At 32.8% G+C, this 26,100-nt stretch overlaps 1 protein-coding gene across 1 annotated transcript in view; it reads right to left on the minus strand.

Moving 5' to 3' along the window:
- Positions 1–1,730: 1,730 nt before the first annotated feature.
- Positions 1,731–26,100, minus strand: part of LOC108548886 (beta-amyloid-like protein) — a 54,981-nt gene continuing 30,611 nt past the window's right edge. Inside the window, exons 3-6 of the mRNA XM_017902021.1 lie at positions 9,800–9,853; positions 7,031–7,162; positions 2,193–2,319; positions 1,731–1,759 (exon numbers count right to left, since the gene is read on the minus strand). Coding sequence (XP_017757510.1) covers positions 1,731–1,759; positions 2,193–2,319; positions 7,031–7,162; positions 9,800–9,853 — 342 coding nt within the window. The remainder of the gene's footprint in view (positions 1,760–2,192; positions 2,320–7,030; positions 7,163–9,799; positions 9,854–26,100) is intronic.

Genomic DNA, 26,100 nt, shown 5'->3' on the forward strand with positions numbered 1-26,100 from the left:
TAATTTTATTCTCTCCTATTAAAATTGGTTAGAACTTATTTCAAAATTTATGTATAATGTTATTTAGTTTTATTAAAATAAAGTTTTATGCGTAGTAAATTAGTATCAAATTAGAAAGAAATAATAATAATGCACAATTACAAACAGAATTTATCTCAATGAAATATATGTATAAACTCAAATACTCTTTTTATACTTATTTTCTATTAGATCTCGTGCAAATTAGAATTAGAAACTATACTCATGCCATAATTTTTTAAAAAGTATAATACAGATATAACTAGAAAATTCTATATATAGAATATTTCAACAAATACATCCAGAGTTCTAGTGTCAACTCCATAAATTTTGTTCATTTTATATAATCTAATTATAGATAAAAATAATTGTACTATATCATACATAATTTTATTTAACTAATGCTGTATTTTTAGTCCAACTTACTTGATCTAAAATTTCATTCCATTCCCTTGAAAATATTATATTGAAATGAAGTCAATATATACCCATATAATCACATTTATTATCCAAAGTATATGTTCAGTTGACATGGAAAAAGCACATTAAAGTATCTACGTTCCCTATAACTAAACATACGCAGGTAAACTTCAACAGAGATATGCTCATACATATTTAAATTCAAATTCATAAACTTCATGTGTATGTGAGAAGAAAAGAGAAGAATAGAATGGAAACTCTCCCTAAATTTATTTGAGATGTACATAAAAGCAATAGTAGTTGTGTTACATGATAGTATGTACATATTCATTACAAACTAATAAGCTAAGAGTAGAGTGGAAACACGTCAGTGTTAAATAGTCAAATATATTTTCAGGGAAATTAATTTCAGGTGTTGCACAGAAATTTTGTTCACTTGAGTTGGCTGCATTCGCATTGCTGGCTTTTGTTAGCCACATTGTCAGACTTGTATTTTCTACTGAAGCATTCAGTTTCACATCTACACTTTCACTAAGTGTAAATAGAATAAGTATACGTTAAATAATCCAACATGTATGAATACTTTTTCCATTCAAATTAGCGAGCATGGGTACTAATTTCACGCTTTCTCTTTAACATGCTAAATATTGAGCTACTTGGAAGAGAAGTGTGAAAATAAGTAAAAAGAAAAATTATTGGTCATTGAAACATGTTTGTGTATTGTACTGTCCTTCTTTTTTTCTTTTGGTCCTTTTTTATTTCTCATTATGGATATTTAAAAGTTATAAATGCTCTATGTCTATATTTTTCATAATGTTTGATAAAAAGATTTATAGTTTTGTAAGCTTTCTAATGGATAGTTATAGTAAAAAAAGCTTTGTAAAAAGATTTACAAAAATGGTTTTAATATATAATGGAAAATTACTTCTCTATATGTGCTGATAAGTATTTGAATTGTTAATGTGAATCCAAGATGCAATTTAAAGAAAAAGCAGAGGATGAACTTGTTTTATTCATGATTCCATTTTCAAGAATAGCAATTTTGAAAAAACGATTAAATTCACATTCATTCCATTGATCTTTGCATTTTTTACATTTCCATAACTTTCATCTACGGATTCTATATTTCAAAAAATATTAAAAATTTTAACAAAATGGAACATACACAAATCATTGGATATTTCAAAACTCACATTCACTAAAAATAAATTATTGGATGTTTGCAAATATTAAAAGCAGTTACTGTTAAAAATTGACAAATCTATTTCCTCGGCAATAAAATAAAAAAGAATTTAATATAAAACTTGCTGATATTCTTCTTCTAAAAAAAAAAAAATCAGTAAACCAATAAAATATCTAAAATTTCATCTCGTCTAATCTACTTCTACAAGCAGGAAATCCAAACACAAATACCTCACCAAAAATCCTGAACCTATTTTCGATCAATTTCTATCTGCTAATTCCATTTCCTCCGATAAAAAAAAGAAATAAAAAAAGAAAAAAAAAGAAAAAATCTTCATCCTGAATGATTTACTCCTGCATCAGGAGTCACTCTATATCCGGTTGAGCCATCAATTGCAGTCACGATCTGCATAGTCATATACCATGGTCTCGCGTTAAAATTCCATTTTTCATCGATTTACAAAGCCTTGTCAACTCTGTTAAACCCAAACAAGCTGGGAGAGTAAAATGAAAACTGAAACACTGTCTATCCAGATTACTTATCACAGAGCAATTCCGATGCTAATACGTACCGAGACATCTGTACGGCTTGACCCAACGCGACAATTTGCATTTAGTTCTTCCTGGCTTGCACCATCCGCTAACCCTCACGTAGTGCGATGACTCTACGATGTTGGTGATGTCTCTTTTTGGGTAAGCCTGAAAAATGTAATTGTTATAAAATAATTATAATTTATAATATTATAAAAAATATATTTGAAATTCTGTGATATGATACAAATTTTAAGAAAATAATTATAATTTTACATAGTTATATTATTATAGAGATAATTATAATCCAATAGATTTATAAAATTGTAAAAGTTATAATAAAATAATTGAAATTTCGTGACATGATATAAGTTATAATGAAATAATTATAATTTTATATAGTTATAACATTATGTAAGTTATAACAATTTTATCTACTTGTAAAATTATGGAAATTATAATAAAATAATTCTAATTTTATTTAGTTTGAAAAATAAAAAATTTATAATAGAATAATTATAATTTTATACATTTTGAAAATTATATATCTTATAATAAAATGGTTATTTAAAATTACGGAATAGTCAAAATATAATAATTATATAAAATTGCAAATAAATGATTATTAAATACTAAAATTATGTAAAATAATTTTATATTGCTTTGAACGTACACTATCGACCAAAAGTTTGGAATTACTAAGCACTCTATAGGACCCAAAAATTAAATGAACAAAATGGGAGATGGATTAAGAATTTTATTTCAGAAAAGTTTTTGATTAGATTGTTTTTGACATGTATATAGTACTGATTTGAAATTAATGCCAGAATTAGCAGCACAAAAGATTTTCTTCTTTTTCATCAGTAGGTCGAAATGTTAAATTATTCATAGCAGGAGATAGGAGACAAAAGCGTAACCTAATTAAACGACAGTGTGATATCTAGACTTTGAAATGGTAAATATATCGTCTAGTAAACTGGATTTAAAATCTGTTGCATATGAAACTACATCTCAGTGGTTCTCAACTTTTTAAATGAATTAACCAACTTGTTATTCCCTATTCGTACATTTATATACAATTTTTATACACAAATTTTTAACACTTCCGTATTTTTCCACTTTTTTAATAATATATATTAAAAAGTTTTTCCACTTTCTTAATAATATATATTAAATAAATTAATATACTGTAAATTATTAATATTATTAAATACGAAAAATATAAAATATTAATGTTATATATAATAAATATTAAATATCAATAATAATTAAAATAAAATAATTCAAAAACCGGTTATTGCAGACTTCTGTCATTCGTATAATGACAAAAATGATAAAATTTGCTTTGGAATATCAAACTTGAGAAAATTCATGACGTGAATTTACTGAATTCGTGAAATTCTATTAAAAATAGATTTTTTACAATTTAATTCTAATTTTATATTCAACTGATTTAATATTCAACACGATGGATTCATATCATCAGATATCCACTGGAACGAAGCCCGAGTTACTTTGGTTTATTCATAGAAGATTATAAATAATATTATATACGTGATGAATATCTTCGTGATGAAATTTTTCAGATAAAGATTATTGCAATAGAAATGACCGTAGCAGTCATTCACAGTTTAGAGATCAAGGATAAATGTTAGACCAGTGTCTCTCAACCTAAATGAAAATCGTTTGCTTTACATATTTTTAAATTAAAAATTAAAAGAAATAAAATTGTAATATTTCTTAGAAATCAAAATACATATGAATACAAGATTCATTTGTATATTTTTAAATATATATAATTTTTTTAATAAAAATAATAATATAATTTTTCATACATCATAGACTTATATTATATACAATGCCTACAGTTTACCAAATTTTTAAAGAATTTTATATTATTTTATATTGTAATACATTATTATACTATTTTGTCATTTTATTAAACACAATTATTATATATTTTTATTATATATTGATACAAAAATGTTTTATATTTTAAGCCTGCAATCACCATATATTACATAAATAAATAAGATTATATAATACAGTCATATATTGTTACAAACAAATATATTGAGGAATACGATAAAGAGGAAAATAATAATTTATTTTAAGAATTCGTGATTTTCATTGATTTAAAATCGAAACTACTGTAAAAGTTGAATTGAATTTACAACTGCGAAGCTCGAATTTTCAAAAGAATTAATAATACAAAATTAATTATGTACTTAGGAATGATTGAAGTTATTTGTCTCTATTTAAACAACTTGAAACAACTTGAATGCAAGGAAACTATTTAAATATTTAAATGAAATTGCTCGAGCAGATGGAATTTTTGCAAGCTTGCTCGAATAATCAGGCTACCCGAAGCGTTACGTGGATAATTAAATACTTGGTTGGGGCGAGAAGACTACCCTTACGAGGTTTCAATTTCAAATACATGAATATTTTAAATAGAATAGGAAGATATAAATTAGGTTATTCTTTTCAGTCGCTGATTTGTACCAAAAATTTTATAGCTTTGAATCGTTAATTTATATCAATTAATTCATATTTTTAATCGATACATTATAATTTTTAATTGTTGCTTTATGTCAATCAAATTACATACCTCGTTATTACTTTGTAACAATTATTTTCTAATTTTTATTCCATTATTTATATAAATTATTTTGTATTTTTTGGTTAGTACTTTGTAACAATTATTTTTTAATTTTTATTCCATTCTTTATATCAATTATTTTATCATTTTTATTTATACTAATTTTTTTATTTTATACTAATTATTTTATATAATTACTAATTGTTGCTACTTTGTACCAAATAATTCTTGATTGTTACTTGATATAAAATTTTAATAAACTTATTTTTTACTTTGAATTATATATTTTTGTATGTTTGCATTTTTGTAGCACTACAATTTTATTATTAATTTCTATGAATTAAAATTTTCACAAATCTGTAAATAATTGTACATGAAGTGTTTAATCTAATATTAAAGGTTACTGTATATTTAAGTGATATATGATACATTTTATCAGAGAGGTTTGATTAACAAGATATTGAATTTCAGAATTACCGTGTTCTTGCTCCTGAGGTATTCATTTCATTCGATATACTTATTTTTCACAAAAAATTAAAAAATATTTCCATTTCATTCCAAAATTAAAAAATATTTTCAAAAAAATTAAATAAATTTTTGATATTTTTCACATGAATTTTCACAAATTATTAGATTTCCAAAAGTAATAATTACGTTGCAAAATGCACATATTTTCACTTTATTGTTCTACTTGGCTTATCTCATAAATATTCTATCAGTACATCCAATTTCTTTTACGAGTTTAATACTAACAGTACCCACAAACGCTACAAATATCAAAATTAAACTCACCGTATCGTATTCCGCCATTTTAATTACATTTCATGTAAAACGAATTATAAATTTCAATTTGAAAACTACTAGGGAAAACATGACGTTTCCCTACTTCTTTTTTAAAGAGAAACAATTTTTAAATTTATTGCGCTGTAAACGAATCCTACATTAGATACAAAGATACATTTTATTTATGCAGTATATTAACATACATTCTCTTTATAATCACTTGAAATCATTATTATAAAACCACTTGATAAATCGATGTTAATACGAAGTCACTATGCATGACATTTTAAATAAAACGCGGGAACTACATAACCTTTGATTATTCATTATTTAAGTTTCCGTACTATATCTCGTAGTTCAATAAAAAGTATATAATTGGTTATGAAAAGAATTACAAAATTATTGGAAATTATTCTACGTAATAATTTTTAACAGTAATAATTGTTAGAAAAATTATGCGCGAAACTAATAAAATCAAAGTTTTGTCAAGATGGCCGCTAATGGACTCTAGATAGGGTGAAATTCAACATAATATACAAGTATTAATAAGGATATGAGCAACATGTTTTGTACTGCTCAAAATATACTGAATGAATATTAAAATTTTATTTAATAAGGATTTATATTTAATGAAACTTTATTTCATAAAAATTTATATTTAATAAAACTTTATTTAACAGAATTATAGACACTGCAAATAATATTTAATCTAAAATTTTATCATTTTATTTATATTAACCTAGTATTTAATTTAAAACTTTATTTAATAAAACTGTAAATATAAGCAGTTTTATTAAAAAAATGTTATCATTTCATCTAAAATAACTTGATATCCAATCTGAAACTTTATTTAATAATACTATGAACACTGAAAGTTTTACTAAGAAATTTACTACTTTTCCTACAACAATATTGAATATTTAAGCTAGAACTTTGTTTAATAAAATGGTAGGCATTAAAAGTTTTAGATTTTGGCAATTCCTTCCGCAACAACTTAATATTTAAACTAAAACTTTAGTTAATAACACTATAGATATGGAAAACTTTTCCAAAAATTTTACCTATTTCATCTGCATTAATTTAATATTAATCTAAAAACGTTATTTCATTATTTTGGAACTCCGAACATTAAAAATTCAGTCATATTACTTATAACAACCTAATATTTAACTCTCTGTCACAATCTAACCTCAAAATACCATACATATTCCAAACCTTAAGTCGATAGTGTACATATCTACATAACAAAAATTTCAATCACATGAAACGCTATATACAATCAATTAAAATTCAAGGAACCAGTTAAAGTACAAAAGCAAACGGTAATATGACTTAAAGAAAAATTATAGAAATACCAATGGAATTCCATATACCAGACAAGTTAACGGGAATGAAACTTATTCTAAAGGATCAGAATCACGGATACAAATCTAATCATTTATCACGATAAATCTCATGACACGGGTTTAAGCAGAGAATGTTGCAGAGGCTTACCTTCTTACAGTATTCGAGAATATCCATCTTGTCCGTCATGCAGCTCTTCCTGTCGGCCGATGAGACCCAGCGGCCTTGTTCCCCCATATGCTGCGCCAAGTACACTGCGCCGGTCTCGCACAATGTGGCAACCTTTGCAAAGCGTTCGCATAAAGAGTCGTCGTCTTTTGTTACCCGCTCACTTAGCCCGGGAGAAATGAAATTCCACGGTGACGAGCTCGAAACGTAATAAATCGTCAAAAGTTCGTCGCCGCTCGTTTCCACGTATAGTCTGAATGCGAATCCCGGGGTGGAACAATGTCTTTTTTATCACTCGAGCAAACGAGGGAGATACTAGTTGCACCAACTACCAGCATGAAATTCTCCAACGTTGTTCCGCTTTACTCTGTTTGCTCGAGCGAGTTGTAACGTGGATGGGAGCAAGGCCAGATTTAGGATGTATGATTCTTTGTTTAAGCGATTGATAAACCAATTCTGGTTATTGTATGGTGTTGATATGATGAAAGATAAGAAAAAAGATAGATAGTTTCTGTTTTTGTGATTTTAGGTTGTGCAGTATCTTATTCCTAGTAATTGAGGTTATGGAATGATTAAATTATAAAGGGATAGAAGTGTCATATAAGAAGACAATAACTATTAATTGAGAAGAAAAAATATACAGTCAGAAAATGTATTGTCTTTCTAGTTCCACTGTTTTTGATTATATGAGTTTCTACTATGCCAAGAGTATTAAACAAATGAAGTATTCGAATAATAATGGGCACTTCTTATGTAGATATATAAAAGTAATATAAAATAATTATCTTTTTCCTTATTTACTTTTTGATATGTAATTGATGTCCATGTTTCATGTTATGAACATTACAGGTAAATTTATTGAATCTTAGTTTTTCACAGATAGTGTGAAGTATGAAAAATCAACTTTCTCAACAAAACTTTTTCATAATATATATTCCTTTTGGCCATTTTTTGTATTATTTGATATATTTGTGTTGTAAAAACCAGAGTTAACTAGTTAAAACCAGTTTTATCAAGCTTTATGTTGATATTAGTTCTAACTAATGACTTATAAAATCAATCAAGTATATTTTATGGTACCAATATTTCCTGGAATTTTTTAATTATTACTTGTACTGATTAATTAAAATCAGTATTGAAAAAGTCAAAATCCCCCTATAAATAAATCTAGTTGTAACTAGAAAAAAGTAATAATAATTTTGATTGCCATCAAAAGCAATATCCAATATAACTAGACAAAACTAGTTACTCTAAGTATTCAGAAATATTAAAAGTTATAGATTAATCACTTAGACAAATGTTTTTTAACCAAAGTGCCTAACTTTAGCATTAAAGTTAAAATTGGATATGTCTAATTTTATCTGACTAATTTATACTATAATTTACATCAAATAGTTTCTGAGTAATAATCAGTTCCATTATGTTAAATAACATTAAACATTTTTATTCATCATTACAAGACATATTGCTATAATATTTAAGATTACCCAGTCTTTATTCACTCTTTATAGCAATAGTTTCAGTTATACTAATTTTAAACTAGTCACGTCTAGTGAAAACTGCCAAAACAATTTACTACTCAACTTTCCAAGTCACTTTCACTTTCCACTGATGGTCCATCGTTATTTCTAGAATTAACTGACTAAAACTAGTATGATTAACTAGTTAGATCAGATATTGATAGATTTTGAGATTCAAATATAACATATATATCTCTTAAATGCTAGATCCACCGCAATTCAAACATATACAGTGGTTTTCTTGTTAAGGAACTCAAAGTCAGTTACAAAAACATTACCATGAGGACTTTATATTTGAATATATGTATATCTGATCCGACAATCAGCCTTTACTGTAATTTAATAGACTAATAAAATTTCGTTCGACCCGTTAGGTTAAATAGAAAAATTGACAAATCATTGACATATCCACACAAACATGGCGTCTTGGGTATGATGTTTTTATGACGGTACTATCTTTGTATCACCTAGTGAGAGGATTATTCTGTAGCATAAGTTCCTTGAATCCAGTTTACTCGAAACTTCGGATTACCCAAACTAACGTTCAAACCTAGTTGTCCAACAGCCCCCATGGTACCCTAACTATGGTGAACCACGATTTAGCTTCAAAGCTACTCAGCAGTATTGCAACATATAATAGCAATAATTAAACATACGTTATATATCACAATTTTTAGGAAATTAAATTTGTGAAATATTTTATAAAATATCAGACAGTGAAAATCAATGTTGTCAAAAGTAACAATACTTAACAATGAAAAACCAAGTATTTGGTAATGTTAATACCCAATTTGTGATACTAATACACTCCAAATCAACTAATAAAGATTTGAATAAAATTTAGTAACAAAATGTTATTAAAATCGTTTACAGAGATCTGCAGTTACTCAATCCTCAGTGCTGGCAGGTCAATTCTTCTTTCATAGAAACGACCCAAAGCCGTGGTTCGCCACAGAATAGGGTTAGAATTTTTCCCTTCTTCTGCCAGTGACCGAACAAAGGACCATTTTAATCCCGAGTAAATTGCGTTACGCAGACGGGATTGGACGCTTGGATCTTGCGAGGAACCGTTTCAACGTCTAGCAGAATGAACTGGAAGGACGTGTACCGGGACGGAAGCGACCTCAGACGTCTCATGTGCGGTGGATTTCGTCGCGATGCAAAATCCGAGTGCTCGGCCTTGATGGCATTCGTAAGGAAAAGGAAGCGTGCATTTTCAAGTGGTACTCACTTGCGGCTCTGATCTTCCTCCAGCTGGTGCCAACTCGAGCCTCTCCGACACCGCCTGCAATGCAGAAAACACGGTGAAATTCAGCTCGTGTAAAAGTGTACGCAGCCGACAACAATTTATAGCCTCGCTGTTCCCGAGGAATTTTCACGTGTCTCATTCATACAAATTTTTCTTTCCTTTTTCAGCTCTTTTTTCGGCGTCGACACTGGTTAAGCCTTTGCAACGTCGTGTGACTTGTTGGACGTTGCATGTACATATGTATGTAAATTTTATGGCTGCTTTTAATCGGTTGTTGATGTAATATTGGAAACGTATATTTTGGTATGTATTGGTATATACATATGAGATATCTCAGATGTTTATGACAATTGTTGGTTCTCAGATACGAGATCAGAGGGGAAGGTGGCTACTCTGTTTTGGACAAATAAGGATTGGAGATATGCAAGATTGAAGAGGAAATATACTGTGATGACAATTTTTATTTCAGTAAAATTCTCTCACGTGATTCTTGATCAATGATATTATTATAAATAATAATTTAATATTATTAAATATAATAACTTGGAATATTGTTACAGATAATATATATAAATTATCAGTTTTCCTGTTAACACTACATCCCCCATGGTCAAATAACCGGTGAATGGAAAAGAAGCTGAAGTTTCAAAAAATGGAATAATGGGAGACATTCGGAAAATTATTATACGTATATTGGAAGAAAAATCACGAAGAGTAATTAAGGTGAAATCGTTGAACGCGAAATTTTTAATAAAAGTTTGGAAAACAAAGAGTTAGATTATGGTAGGGTGCTTGTTAAAAGAGACATACATAATACATTTTTATGAATCTTTGTTTTATCTAGAATTAATAATAGGTATAGTCATATCAATTAGGTGTTAAAATAGCTCACTGCATTTTGTTAAAAATTTCGTTATAAATGAAATAAATCAAAGAGGCAGAATTTGAGAAATACAGATGTATATATTATTACAGAGAATAATTAGGATAAAGTAACTCGTGACAAGCTCGATAATTCTGTTGGATTATGTAAATAAATAAACAGAAGCGGCATCGTATTACGAAGAATTAATTAAAGCAGAGTAACACGTGACAACTAGTTTCATATTGCAGTTGAATTAATTACTAAAGCCTACGGTTCAGACGTGTAAATTAAATTATCCAAAATTTTCCTGAATTTAATTAAAGTTGCCAGACAACGATAAGAAGTAGAGGTAAAAATATTAACATAATTTAAAATTAGTCAATCTTAATTTGAGAACTGTATTTCACCTGAGACATATTAACCCTTTGCAGTTGGCCATTTTCGCGTTACAGAAAATTAGCAATCCCGAGATTTTCTGCCATAAAATGGACGATACTTTTGAAATGGTAAATAATAAATCGTATAAAAATTAAGACAAATTAATAGAATTATTTTACTTCGACATTCCACGCATCGTTGGGTAATTTTAAATTCGATATATGGACATTGTGCAGTCGGCCATTTTCTCGTTACAGAAAATTAGCAATTCAGAGATTTTCTGTCATAAAATGGACGATACTTTTAAAATCGTAAATAAGAAATCGTATAAAAATTAAGACAAATTAATAGAATTATTTTACTTCGACATTCCACGCATTGTTAAGTAATTTTAAATTCGATTCGATTAAATTCGATTAAATTCCCTTTGCATTCGAGAGGTGCCCTTCAATCGCCATTTAATAAAATTTCGAAGATCAATATTAATTAATATGTCAAATTTAACCCTTTCGTTACTATGGATGACTATAGTAACGGACACGAGACGCCATCTACACACCACGGGTGACTATAGTCACGGCCACGAGACGCCATCTACGCACAACGGGTGACTATAGTCACGGCCATGAAAATTGAACCAAAAATTAAGACAAGGGCTACCGTTCGCTTGGCTCTCTTCGCAAAGAATTGCAAATGCTATTACAATGATCGATTTTTCTTTCTTTTTTCAAAAAACTTAGCCCTGCATGCTGAAGACTACACGATCATAATGTTTTGATAATATGGCACGGCGCACAATGGGCCAGGAGGCCTTAAAAACTGGCTAAAAATAGCTCACATTTTCATAAATTGAAAGTTTCATGGTGTTCTAGGTACTTTGAAGTACCTATCTTACAATTTTCATGCAATTCAATGAATTATTACTCTTTTAGCAGAGTGAAGAAAAGACAAAAAACGAGTAACATCATCTTCGTATATAAAGTATCTTGTAAACAAAGACATCTGACGTAATTAAGTTTTATTTCTCATATCTATAAGCATCTAGTATGCAAGAAGCATTGCACTTTTGTCGTAAGTGTCACTCTAAACTACGAATTTTAACGTTTAGTGAGAAAATATCTGGTGTTCTTATGATTTGTTTTACTTCCGATTAATCATAACATGCCATAATACTTTGTGTAAAAATAAATCAGGTATCTGGGGATTCTGTAGAATGTACACTTCAACGCTCATATGCCCCATTTCGCACCTATTTTTAATTTAACTAAGTTTAATTAATTAATAAGTTCAGTAATTTTTTGATTTAAATTGTAACGACCAAGTTCTCACCCTCGCCAATAGATGGATTCCTACTTGAAGGAGGTTCGAGGACTTTCCTACAAGTCCTCGGTAAAAGCCGTTCCTGTGACACCTAAGTATCCCTGGTCTAAGGCAGGGCCTGCTAGAAGCAAGCCTTAATGATGAGTCCACTAGCAGGCCCGAGACGAAACGCATCCCTTCCTTTTCCTGTCGTCCTTCTACATGCTACCCTATCGATAGCAACGACGACTACCGGGATACTACCAGGCCAGCACCATAGGAACTGTTGCGGCCCTAGGACTGCAATGTCCCAGGTCAAGTGGAGGACTGTTTTATGTCCTTATTGTCAGCATCCCTTGACTTCTATACACTCGTTGTCACCTAAGTCACCACTTGGGTAATCGTGACAAGGACCGATATATTACCCTTTAAGACGACAGGTATAAGGACCTAGATTGTTTAAACAACCACCACCACCGAAAGACGTTGAAGCTAGCACACACCCCCAATATTATACCAACCAATCAGCAGACAGACGAACCTTATAAAACCACCGACAAGGCATTCACAAAAAGATTCTTCCTAAAAACCCCATCAAGACTCCCCAACAACTCAGCGCAGGAGACTGTCTACTATAGAACTGTCTGTAGTTCAACAATAACCAGGCCTACCTCTATCAAGTCAGGGTAGGCCGCATCCCAGCAACATTGCCGCAGCAACGTAACGGGCCATACAACCCCGCGAAACTCCCCGAGCGAGTTGCAGTGATCAGGACGCAACAGGAACACCGTCCATCATCATCAAACAGGACAAAGAAGATATTCTGCACTTAAACCTCTCTCTTGGAAACGGAATATTGGGAGTGGGGTATCTACCGAAGATACTACCACTCCTACAAAATAACTTTATAATTTAACTAAGTGTTGCACCGCGTGGATGTGGATGAGCTACACGCGGAGGGGGCAGCGTACGGTATACTTGTGATGCCCCCTTTTTCTCAGTGTGCCGAATCCCTTACGAGACACTGAGCACTTAAGTGGTAATAAAGCGCAGATTATGGTTGTAATTACGCTTTATTCTACGATTATGATGTGGGTGTGTGTGATTGGTGTGTGTGTGGTGTATCGTCTTCTCCCTTGCCGTTTTTCGTTTTGTTTTCCATCTTCCGTTTACCGTCTTGCGTCTTCCAGTCCTAGTTCACGTCTGTCGTGTCTTATCTGAGCTCCAAAACCGTCTTACGTCATCTGATGTGTTTTGTTTGATTTCTCACGATCGTCTGATGTCTCGTTTTATAATTTTTTGATCGTCAAGAAGGACGGCGGGGCGCGTCTTCCACGTATTATTGCCGTCGCAACACTAAGTATAGTTTGATCCAACGAAAAGGGAGCTTCTATGACAAGTTTGGTCATAGTGAATATCTTGCGACTTGGACTAATATACTTTCTTATATGTATATTTATTTTTGTTAACGAGAGTACAATACATTCTTATATGTTTACTTATTTTTGGTAACGACAGTACTATGCTGATACTAACGACAATTCTACAAGAAAGACTGTGGCGACGCCCACCATCGCGAAAGAGTTAAGATAGTGTAATGGCGTGCGAGGTATCGAAATCGAATAATTCTACGTGTTAATTAGTATACGATTTCTTATTAACACTAGATTTACGGAACCCGTCAATTTGACGGATGGCTTGCTCCAATTATAGGATGGTAACAGATTTAGTTGACTTATACTACTATAACTAACTATAAATATAACTATAGATAACTATAACTATATATAACTATTAATATTGTAATTGTTTTTAAATTAAACTAATCGTTAAAAAAAAGACACGTGGTTTCTTTTACCTTGTCAATTTGACAGGTGTCAAATATGTAGAAATAGATATACAGATAGCGTCCGTAAATCTAGTGTTAACTGCTGATAAAAATATCTTCAAATTTATAGCAGAAAATCTTTCAACTCCTACTCTTCTTTAGCCAAAATATCGTCGAGTAAGTAACGTCCATCTTTAGAATCTGATTAAATGGCGACTGTGGCTCCCCTCTCGAGTGCAAGAGGTTAAATAAAACAAACGATATGAGCTACAAAATGTGCCAGGTAATCAGATCTCGTGTTTGAAGACTGAATAAAGTATCAGGAATGTAAGAATACTGTATAATTAATCTCGTCTTGTTCAGGTCTATTTAACATGGTGCGACTTTCATTTGCATAAGGTTAGGATTGCATACAGAGTAATTAACAAGTCGTTTCAAAATAGAAATTGGATGTTTAACTGTACATATTACTAATCGCATAATTACCGCTGTAGATAGTAACACAGATATAAAAAATAAAAAATCGTTTTTTTTTATAATTTATATCCATGAACAAAAATAATGATCAGTTGAAGAAAATAAAAGAGAGAAATTTAATATTCTGAAATAGCGAGAAGGATGATTTTTGTTCAATAAGTACAACTATTTATGGAACAAAAATGAAGTAAATTTAAGTTAAAATTCAAGGGATGAAACAGAAAAAAATTTGTTTAAAAATTTTGTTTTTTAAATTTCAAGAAATTCCGTTTTTCTAGAAACAAGTGAGCTGATGTAGCAATTTTAGTCTTCCTCTTTAGTTCGTGTAAGACCGATGTCATTGTTGAAACAAGAGTTAAAGTTATCAATAAAAATGGAAATAAATATTTGAACCTTCGATCTGCAGACTTCGATAAAGTATCGATGTTCAAACAACTCCGTTGATCTTTTTAAAATCCGCTAAAGCTAATCTGCGGAACGTTTGCTCCAACTTCTTTTCTGCCTCGAATTCCTGCGATGTGCAAAGAGTAAGTTTTACCCGAAGAGAAGATAAAATGAACGGTAAATTTTCTTCCTCGTTATAGCGAGATTTATCAATTTAAATCGCGTAATGAAAAGTAAATTTTCGACGATGCAAATGAACATAGCGAGGGAAATATGGGAAATTTAAGTGAATTCCAAAAGCAACGTTTGCACGATGCAAACGAATGAAAAATTTGGGTCTTCAAACAGAAATGTAGGACTCGAAGAAAGAGTATCGAGAATTAAATTACTTTTTAAAATTCATTAATGTGATATTTTTGTAGTCATAGAAGTAGGTTAAAAAAGTTATCAAAAATTATCGAAAGTGTTAGAAAATTATTAAAACTTATGTGTTATATTCTACGTTAAAAAATACATCAGAAATGGAGAATAACATTTTTTGTGCAAAAAAATTAGCTCACCACGATATTAGTCGAAAATGTCAATACAATTGAAAATTTTAATCAAAAACCTGTAGGAATTGAAATGGCTATAACAATTCAATAGCTTCGTTTTCGAGAAAATTGATTTTGAATATTTGAAGGGTGTGCACCTTGATGCGTCACAATTCTGTGGAATTAACAAAATAAATCATCGAAACATTAAAAAAAATATTTAGATAATTGAGTTTGAAAAACTGGATTGCCTGTTCAAAATTAATCTAATTTCACTATATATTATTCAATATAATAAGCAAAAAGTCGACACGCCACGAGAATATTTGAACTCAATTTTCTCAAACAAGTTCAATAGAAACAAATTTTAGTCTACACTTTTAACGTATTTTTTCAAACAGAAGCATAATATATAGATTGTTGCATAAGTTGTACAATTTTCCTATATTTTCTAATTCTAATTTAATATAATTTTTATATAGCTTTAATTCTCTGCCTTTTCCACATATTTTATAACAATACAAATTTTTGCAAAATTTTATCACTACATAAGAATGTAATACCCCCAATTACAACCTACATGTACATTCTTCAAAGTTACTTTCACCAGTAAAAAACCCTAGACTCACATGAGCCCTCAAAGTTACTTTCACGAGTAAATAAAAATCCCTAGGCTCACCTGAGCCCTCAAAGTTACTTTCACAAGTAAATAAAAATCCCTAGACTCGCATGAGCACTTAAAGTTACTTTCACGAGTAAATAAAAATCCCTAGGCTCACCCGAGCCCTCAAAGTTACTTTCACAAGTAAATAAAAAACCCTAGACTCGCCTGGGCCCTCAAAGTTACTTTCACAAGTAAATAAAAATCCCTAGACTCATCCGGGCCTTCAAAGTTACTTTCACAAGTAAATAAAAAGAACCCTAGACTCATCTGAGCCCTATTTGTATTCTCGTATAGTACACGAAATGAATAAAAAATAAAAATTGATTCGTTGCTGTAAAAATTGACAGTAATAGTAATAACCCCATGGACACCATGGTAGCCGAATGCTAATACAATCTGATTGCATATCTCGATATAGAATCCGATAAGGTATTGGGAATGCAATAACCAAGCAATCTCCTTAAAATACCCTGAACCCCATCGAATAAAGAAATCCCTAGCCAAGTACCAATCTTCGCATCAAGCTCTAGCTCGTCTCCTAAAAATACCCCTATACAGAGCAAACAATAAGCGTCTCCAACTCCGTGCAATCACTCCGCTTCCGGTCTACCTAATCCCTAAACCGTTTAAACGGGCTCTCGAGCAATTCGTCGAAGCTTTTACCGATATAATGCCGCTAGAGGGCCAGAGCTCTCGACCCAACAGGCCAACAACACAGGGGAATTAGATCCCGGCCGTAATCGGCTGCACGGACCTTGTATCGTTGATTTAGTCATCTCGCCTCGGCTAATGACGTATTAATAAGCTATTGAGCGAGGATATAGAGGCCGGAGAAGGCACGGAGGATGCGCGTGACCGGTAAAAAGAGCCGCGAGATTTAAGATGGGATTTCTTAAGGCTCGTACAGCGCCACGATATCGACCAGGTCGTAAATTAAACCATCAAAAAGCAGCGTCCATTAATATAGCTGCACTCGGCTCAGTCTACTGTATTACGTTTTGAGGTTATAACCGACGCAAATATGGCGCCTTATGACTAACGGTATTTTATTTATAGATTCGACAAATGCCGATTGCGAATGTTTGTTTATGGTTTTAATTAGAAAATAAGTAGAAGGTTAGATTAACACGAATTTTTTTACTTATAAATGGGAGAAATATCGATTGCAATTTTGAATTTGTTGTTTCAACGAGTTGGTGTGAATTTTTGTTTCCATTTATATTTTGTATGGAGTACCATTAATTTTTTAGCAGCATTGAGGTTAGGAACATAACAAATTGAGCAATGATAAAATATTTCGTTTCATAAATCTCATATGGTATAGTACGTGTAATCAAATAAATATTTTTATCAAATAAATTGGAGAATGGAAAATGTGGAAGTCTACTACCAGATGGCGCAGGTGATTAATGCACACTACATTTAGGGAATTCTAGGTATTCCCTAGGGCACCATAAATATAAAATTTTAGCTTCGATAACTTACATATTCCAAATATATAATTCTTGATATATGTATGTAATTATGCAAATTGCAAATTACAAATTCACTTTCAGCATTTAGTATATTTTTTAATTATTTTTTCTGAATTGTACGCTCAATTAAAGCTTCCATTGGATTCAGAGTACATTCTAAATAACTATACCTATTTTAAAAAACAACATAACCGCAAATGAGTAATACTTACACGTACGTTTGCCTGTCTACGCCGAATTAAGTTAGGTTAGGTTACCCGAAGCTTGGCCAAAGTGCATCGAAATTTTTTTCAAAAACTAAGCCACCAGGAAAAAATCTTACTTTACATTTTCGATTAGTTTTTATACAAGGAATCATCTGATACCCATTTTTATCGTACTTTCGCATCCTTTTCAGTAATCATCCATTAAAATGCCGACGACAATACAAGAACCATGACCGCAAACGATAATTAATTTAATCGCATAAACCTCGATGTTTGTACGCATTTTCAGTCCCATTTCACGCAACAATCAAGACTCTGTTGTATAATCAAACAAAGTTAGTTTGAAATCGCTCAACGTCAACGATGTGCAGCGGCAGTCGACCGACTTTCGGGACACAGTGCTTCCAGCAATTTTATCCCAGTGTGTACGGGCCTTTATAAGCACCAGACGTTTTGTATACATGTCGATACAATGGAGAAGCGTGCCTCTGTTTTCTTTTAAACGATTTTCAACTGTTGCACTCGCGTCAAAGGTGCATATTTACACGCGTGCACCTTTGTTTACAAATAATAGAACGCCTACTACTCTTAAATAAAAAGAGATAAGTGACCTAGGTTGCCAGAGAAACAATCAATTGGGCAAATTTCTGTACTCGTTTAAAGTGACACATCACAAAAATTTGTAGAACTTCTTTATATTATATTAGCTTCACGAATTATAAGAAAATAACGAATCACCAATTTATTGATCTTCTTGACGCAAATTTCATCTGAAGAATTTGATGTGAGTCTCACGAAGAGTTTGATGTTCCACCCTAAGCAAAAAGACCTCGTGCCTACTAGCTTCATAGACAGGGGAGCATCAGGATGATGATCTATGTAGGAAAGTCTATAAAACTTTGTATTTTTAAATTTCTAATCAATTTTGTTACTACAAAAGTAACGTGTAGAGAAAGTTAGATCATGGTTAGTTCAATATTCAGAACAAATTTGGAGATAGATAGATCATTTGAAGTAACAGAACACAGTCAACTGTCATCCACTAGAATTCAACTGTCAGTCAATATGCAACCAGTTAAATGTTACTAATTTAGTGGTAAAATTTGGAATAACAGAGACATGTCTTAGTACTACTCCTTGAGAATTCAGGGAAGCTGCAGCTGGAACTTCCTGGGTACATGATTACACACATTTTCGTGAAACAAAGCTCGTTACCTAGGTGACACCAAGCACCTAAGACACTGTCAGTTCCGTATTGTCCTTATCAGAGTTTATATCTCAAGCACGTCTATCCTGATGAACGTCAGGTGTCTCGGAACGATAAGAACGATTTGAATTCCTATGTGATTTCGATTCCAACACGTGTAAGGACGACGAAAGCTAAAGGGAGAATTGACAGCGTGAAATTCGAATATACTTTTATGCTGTCAATCATGTAACAGGCTCATTCAACTTCAACTATTAATCAACGTCAATTTGGATCTTTAGAAACCTCTTTCTCCGCCATTTTATATTCCTGGTGGCTCTTGGGATATCGACTGACGTTCTTCTCGAGCCACATATGTGTCATCGATTGGTTCTGATAGATACCGTAGGACACATATGGCACATATGCACAGAATGCTCGCATTCGTGACGAACATTTGTTAAGATAAGACACTGTTTAGCATTTCGCTATAACCACACCTGTATTAATATTTATACTTCTCCTATATTCAGTTGCATTACCATATTCTAAAGTTATAACTATAGTCTACCTATCCCTGCCGTAGTGTTTCAGGATTTCTGATAAGGGAGTACTCCGCAGAACCGAGGAATTTGCGCACTGGAGGAATGCAACAGATCCACTTTTTCTATCACGATCATAGAGGTAGGTCACACGAAGTTTCCTTACTGGGTGGAAGTGTCATAGGAATAAAATTACGTGGCGCAAGAGGAGAGCAAAACAGGACACATCCAGACCCCAGACTAACTGGAACAGAGCAATGAAGCAGTGCAATAGACGTGGAATCCGGGTTAGCTATTTAGCACAATCCTGTTGACGTTTACTCCCTCATTGATGTCATTAAAGGTAGAAGACAGAGATAATTTGGAAATAAACTCGCCAATGCATACAGTCACGAATACTATCATTTGCTGAGAAACAAATGAAAGCTGAGTTTGTATGAACGTGATAGAGATGGAGTGGGAGAAGCTCTCTGAGAAGGTCTGAATTAACATCAGATAAAAATAGTGTCGTAACTTATCCTGCTGCCATGTGAGAAGCATAGGTTTCAAGAACATCAAAGGAATCAGAGCAAACAGAAGATCCCCTTTGCCTCGAGTGCTAACTTCTGAGCTGTGCACAGTTACTGCGCAGCTCTGACTGAAGTTCCAAGCTCTTATATTGTCAAATTTCTTTCAGTAAACTTCTTGCTTTAAAGTAATGACACTGATGAATGCAATTGCATTGTACTTCGATTCCTGTGCTCCTAGCTTAGCAGTCTGTGCCTCTAATAGGTACTGAACGGATGTGAGAGCTCCTAACTTTGATTTAAGACTTGGTCATGTCGTGGAAGCAACTATACTTTAGGCTAGGTAGTTGAACAGTATATTCTATTATCGACATTTCAATTTTCATTTTTGTCCTGATTTGATACTGCTTCATCTTTTAGTGTACGAAATCACTATATAAGTATTCTGTCTCAGTCATCATCATCATGTGCTAAGATAATACTAGTTTTGACTAGTTTATTGATCCCTGTTAAAAGATTGCTGAATACATCCTCGAGTGCCATTCCAACAGTCAACATACGACCACGCAGTATTGCGAAGATAACTATACCTCAGCCTAGTTTTAGTCTCTGTATCAGTTATTGCCACTACCTAATGCCCCATTCTAGAATCTCGACATATCTCTTCCATTAATGATAGTTTATACATGACTTTGTCCTCATCGAAAGACATAAGCCAGTAAATGAAACTTTAGACGCTATTATATCAATCATAGTTTGATCCTTTAACTTAAGACCTCGTTATTTGGTCTAAGGCTACGTTGTATCGAGACTATTATACCTCAAGATAGGATTATACACGACCCTAAATGTCACTGTACCAATTCACAGCACTAGCTAATACTTCAATTTAGAGCTACGACGTATTTCCTCCATTAGCAACAGCTTACTCATGATTTGCTCTCTATCGGAAGTTAGCTAGATGGAATCCTAGGTAACGTCATATAACTCAACGTCTATTTCTATGAAGGACCTCATTGTTTGACGTAAGATTACGTAGTGTCGTGGAGATTGCTATACTTTAAATTCCCATTAGGGAACGAAGAATACTATAATGCAGGACTAAATTATAGCACATCATGGGGAAAAAGGATCATATGGTTATGAATGAAATTTGATTTTACAGAGGAAGGTTAGGTTAGGTGCAATATATGCTATTTATAAAGATGTTGAAAAAGAATTATTGTCTTTGGAATATTTTTCTAAATATAGCAAAGATAGCAGGCTACCTTTAGGTAGCTTTTTGTCATACCTATTTTTCACATAAACAGATGAAACTATGTATACATATTGCAGTTGTTTCAAGAGATTCTAAAAATTACAGAGTGTCCTATCATTTTGTACCATACTGTACATGCTATCCTAGATGTTGTTGCATCAATTAGCACCAGTACCTGATGCTTGAATGTAGAACCTTGTTATATTTCTTTTATATTTAACAACAGCTTGTACATCATTTGGTCTTTATAGATACAATCCTAGGTATCATTACATCCTCAACCTCATTATTTTTATAAACCAAACCGTATCATGGGAGTTACTTTCGCCTAGACTTAGTCCCTATTAAGAAATTGTATGCAATTTAAGACATAGAATTATTTTACTTCGATATTCCATGCATCGTTGGGTATTTGTAAATTTGATATATTAATTAACAAAGGTTAGAATACCAAAGGGTTAAAATACCTATGGTATTACAAGCTATCCCAGATGTCGCTGTATCAACCGGTGCCACTAGTGCCACCTAACGGTCCAATACCGAACTGTGCCCCACCCAGCCATATTTCTTCCATCTACACTGCCCCTTATCTTTGATTAGAATTCTATCAGAAGACATGGAACATGACTATCATAAAACATGACTTACAAGGGAACCTTATCGTCATGGACATCGCTTTTGACACGTTAGTAGGCACAAGTTATAGTACATATCTAGTATCAAAAAACCCTAATGGGTTTCTTCACAACGTGTCTTCAAAATTGTCATCTTAAGTTTCGTATGGAAGTTTTGTAAGTATCGTTAGCTGAATCAATACCGAAACTTCGAGCTCGAACCCAAAATCCCCGTGTACTTCATCCCCAACAGCGACCATTAACCTATATACCATACCCCACGCTACAAATCCATCAAGTCACATCTTGACACGCATATCTCGCCTAGCTGGAACACGCATGTGCATTAACCTGGAACCGATAAAAACGTTCCTACTGCCCACGTCGAGCGACCATACTCTCTGTTGGAAGCTAAGCACTATCTTCGCGCGAACAATTCAACTACCGGGCATGGGATCACGTGGCAAATCGGCGATCGAATCGTTAAAAACCACTTCGTATACTCCAGGCCTTATTGGTCAGCTGCACGCCACGTTTCTCAACGTCCAACTGTAAACGCGACGTTTTAATCGCGTGAGCTCTGGGCATTCTTTCGAAATATTCCAACGGCAAGCACACGCGAATGGAATCGATGGAGCTCGATCCAACCCTCCGGGAAGAGTCTTACGCTGCATCCATAATACCGTTAACGAGCTGTGGCGACCCCATAGTCGCGAACTCTCCACCAGATGGATTCTGGGACGATTGAAGTCCCGCAACTCGAAGTTCCTGAAGCTTCTGATTTCCCTATAATATCCCTATAATATTCCTATAATATCCCACGTCTGAGACACGGCTCTGCTAAGTAGCCTTACTAACGAAGCTTCTAGCAGACCTCCGGATGAAATGTATCCTCCGTATCCCATAGAAACTTCCATCCTCCCATCGTCCATAGAAACAGAGCCTCAAAGCTAATCGCGAACAGCTTCCAAGTACTGCGTGCAAATTCTTCTGACCTGCCAACGCTGATAAAGGGATCTCAGAAAAGGATCTTCAGAACATCCCTTCGATTTTTGCGAATAACGAACACTAGGTGTTCTGATCTAGGGATCTGTTCCTGACAGACACCTTGATCCAAGAGTCTGCTAGCGACAGATACGTTGATCTGAGGATCTGTTCGCGACAGACACCTTAATCTATGGGTGTGTTCGTGACGGACACCTTAATCCAGGGGTCTGTTCGCGAATTCGTGACGTGCGTGAACGGATCAGCAACAGGATCTCATCGAATTCGAGCAACAGTTTCTATGAAGTATCCAACAGGACTGTACTGCCTCTAACATCTCTGTCGCATGAAAATCAGCTTTAATATCGACGTTTCGTGAACGTCCCAGTTCATTTCACCAGGACACCTCTGACAACCCTGGACAGTGTCGAAGAAGTGATCTGCAGCGACATCGAGACTAATTTTCACGTAACATCGCGTCATGTGGTTAACCTCGATGATCATTACGAAGAGGTCAGATTTGCTGTTAACCGTGTGCTGTTTTGATTGGTCTATAATATTTCCGCCTCAACGTAAATACAATTTAATTTGACAGGAATATTTCGAGCTAGATAGACAGTTGGTGGTCAGAAGGATATAAAGTTAGGATGAAACTTTGGGTAGCAATTGGAAATATGTCCTTAACCAGGAATTAGTTGGGACAGAACGTCGAATGCGATTTGGACCGCAAATGGTTAAATCTATAACCGTTTGAACTGCGATGCGGTCAGGCTGGTTCTTCTCGAACTGTTCGCGAACAGTTCTAACCAGTGTGGGCCCAGCGTTAGGCTTCTCTTGGAAACAGTACCGTTAATTATAGAGATGCAATGTGCAATCACGATCGAACGATGTTCCTTCGCGGCAGGTAGTCGTTACAAGCTTGCATTTAGGTGCTGCCTTCTCGTCAAAGGAGGCTTCGATGCCGGGATATTCCTGGGGTGAAAATCTTCTTTCATACTTTGTAACGTGGTCATTACGACTTGACACTGTGACCTGGTCAGCCCGAATTTTTAACACTGGAAATGTCGGAATTGAAATGAATGATTCCACAGTCTTCGATGTCTCGCAACATAGTCATTATGACTTGACACTGTGACCTGGTTAGCTCGAATTTTTAACACTGGAAATATCTGAATTGAAATGGATGATTCTACAATCTCTGATTTTTGCTGTCAGCGAAGATATGCAGACGTTTTTCATGAGTTCCTTTTTCATTATTAATCCTCTGCACTCGAGAGGCGCCTCTCAGTCACCATTAAATTAGATTCTAAAAATCGATGTTAATTAATATATCAAATTCAAAATTACCTAACGATGCGTGCAATGTCGAAATAAAATAATTCTACGTCTTAACCACTTGTGCTACGATTTAACTTTCGGTTGTTGTGCCATACTCTACAATATAACATGCGGTAAGGCGTTACATTGACGTGGTATACACGTCGCTGGCGGCTTTGGAACAAAAGCATCTCGACGTGCGTGGCACGTCTTTATAGCGCAAGTGGTTAATTTGCATGCGATTTCTTATTTGCCATTTCAAAAATATCCTCGACTTTATGACAGAAATCTTCGAATTACTATTTTTCTGTAACGAAAACATCGTCGAGTGCAAAGGGTTAAGCACGTGAGTAAATTTAAGATCTGCCGCTTAACTCACTAGCGCACCCACGGCTCGTATCTCCAATCAATGTATCGTATATATAGTATAAATGGTTGAATTATTTTTTCTATTGATATAATTTTGGAATTATGATTATTTTGTTTTATACGTGTGTAGGTATTTTAATTATTTCTTTGTTCCTTTCCCAAAAATTTTATTTAAATACTCTGAGTGTTTTATTCACCTATCTGTATATGTTCTAAGGTTTTTCCTTATTGAGGTTATGGTTACTGTTATGTTATTGTTATGAGATTCATTCTTTAACTTGTCCTTATCTTTCTCTTTCTTTTTTCTTGTTTCTTCTTTATAATTTTATTTTGAGTAATTTTAAATGTTTTATTTTATATATACTGGGAGAAGCAATTAACAGGAATCATTTTTTAATTACTTTGCAGTAATAGCATTGGAAAGGTGATATTCGTGGAATTTCTCAATAAATTTGAATGAAATTAAAGCTGAGTCATACTTGACAATTGACAAATTGATTTTATACTAGATATAAAATTATATATTAAATTATAGTAATAAAGTAGATAGTATAGTATAGTATTATAGTAAATTAAAAGAGATAATTTAAGAAATAAATCATCAGGTAGAATTATATCTAAATTTAATTATGGAATTAATTTACACAATAAAGAGATTATTTCGTTATCTGATTGACAGATTTATATTGAACTTTTTGAATTTATATTGAAATTTTCTAAATACTATTGGCGAACATAAATTAAATTTCCAAGAAATTAATATGGAATAGCACACAGCTGTGTGAACATTTAGGTATAATTTTTTGAATCTAATTTTAATTTTCGAATTTGTCCTCTAATCTAATATATAACTTAGTATTTTCAATATTTAATATTTTTAAGTCACTGTACATCAAATTAGTCATCAACTATTGGCTAAATGAAAATTTTGTGGAAATATATAAGGTAGAAATAACCTTCGAATTTTAATAAAATTGCAAAACAGTATGGGAGCTAACAGTGTGTTTTATACACCCTTTTATATAACAATTTAGAAGCAATTTGAGGTAGTCGAGTTACGTGGATCACCCAATAGCTTAAAATGTAAATTACAGCAGGCATGTGTAATTCATGCCTATCCATCGTGGTCGGAAAACTATAATAGTGTGCTTACAGAATTGTATATCAGACCTGGCTGAACTCAAGGCTATTCCAAGCCTACATATTCAACAGTGAAGTGTATTGTCCTGTATTTCGGTTACTTTGTTAAAACATCAGTAAAGCATCAGTAAACAATTCCCCAGTCCCAATTTTCCCAAATTTCAAAATTTTTAAACAGAACTTAGTAGTATAGTATAATACTTAATACAGAATAGTATATAGTATATAATATAATATAGTATAGTATATAAATATAAT

The sequence above is a fragment of the Eufriesea mexicana genome, unplaced genomic scaffold (genome assembly GCF_001483705.2).
Source record: "Eufriesea mexicana isolate 0111107269 unplaced genomic scaffold, ASM148370v2 scaffold474474812, whole genome shotgun sequence".
NCBI lineage: Eukaryota > Metazoa > Arthropoda > Insecta > Hymenoptera > Apidae > Eufriesea > Eufriesea mexicana.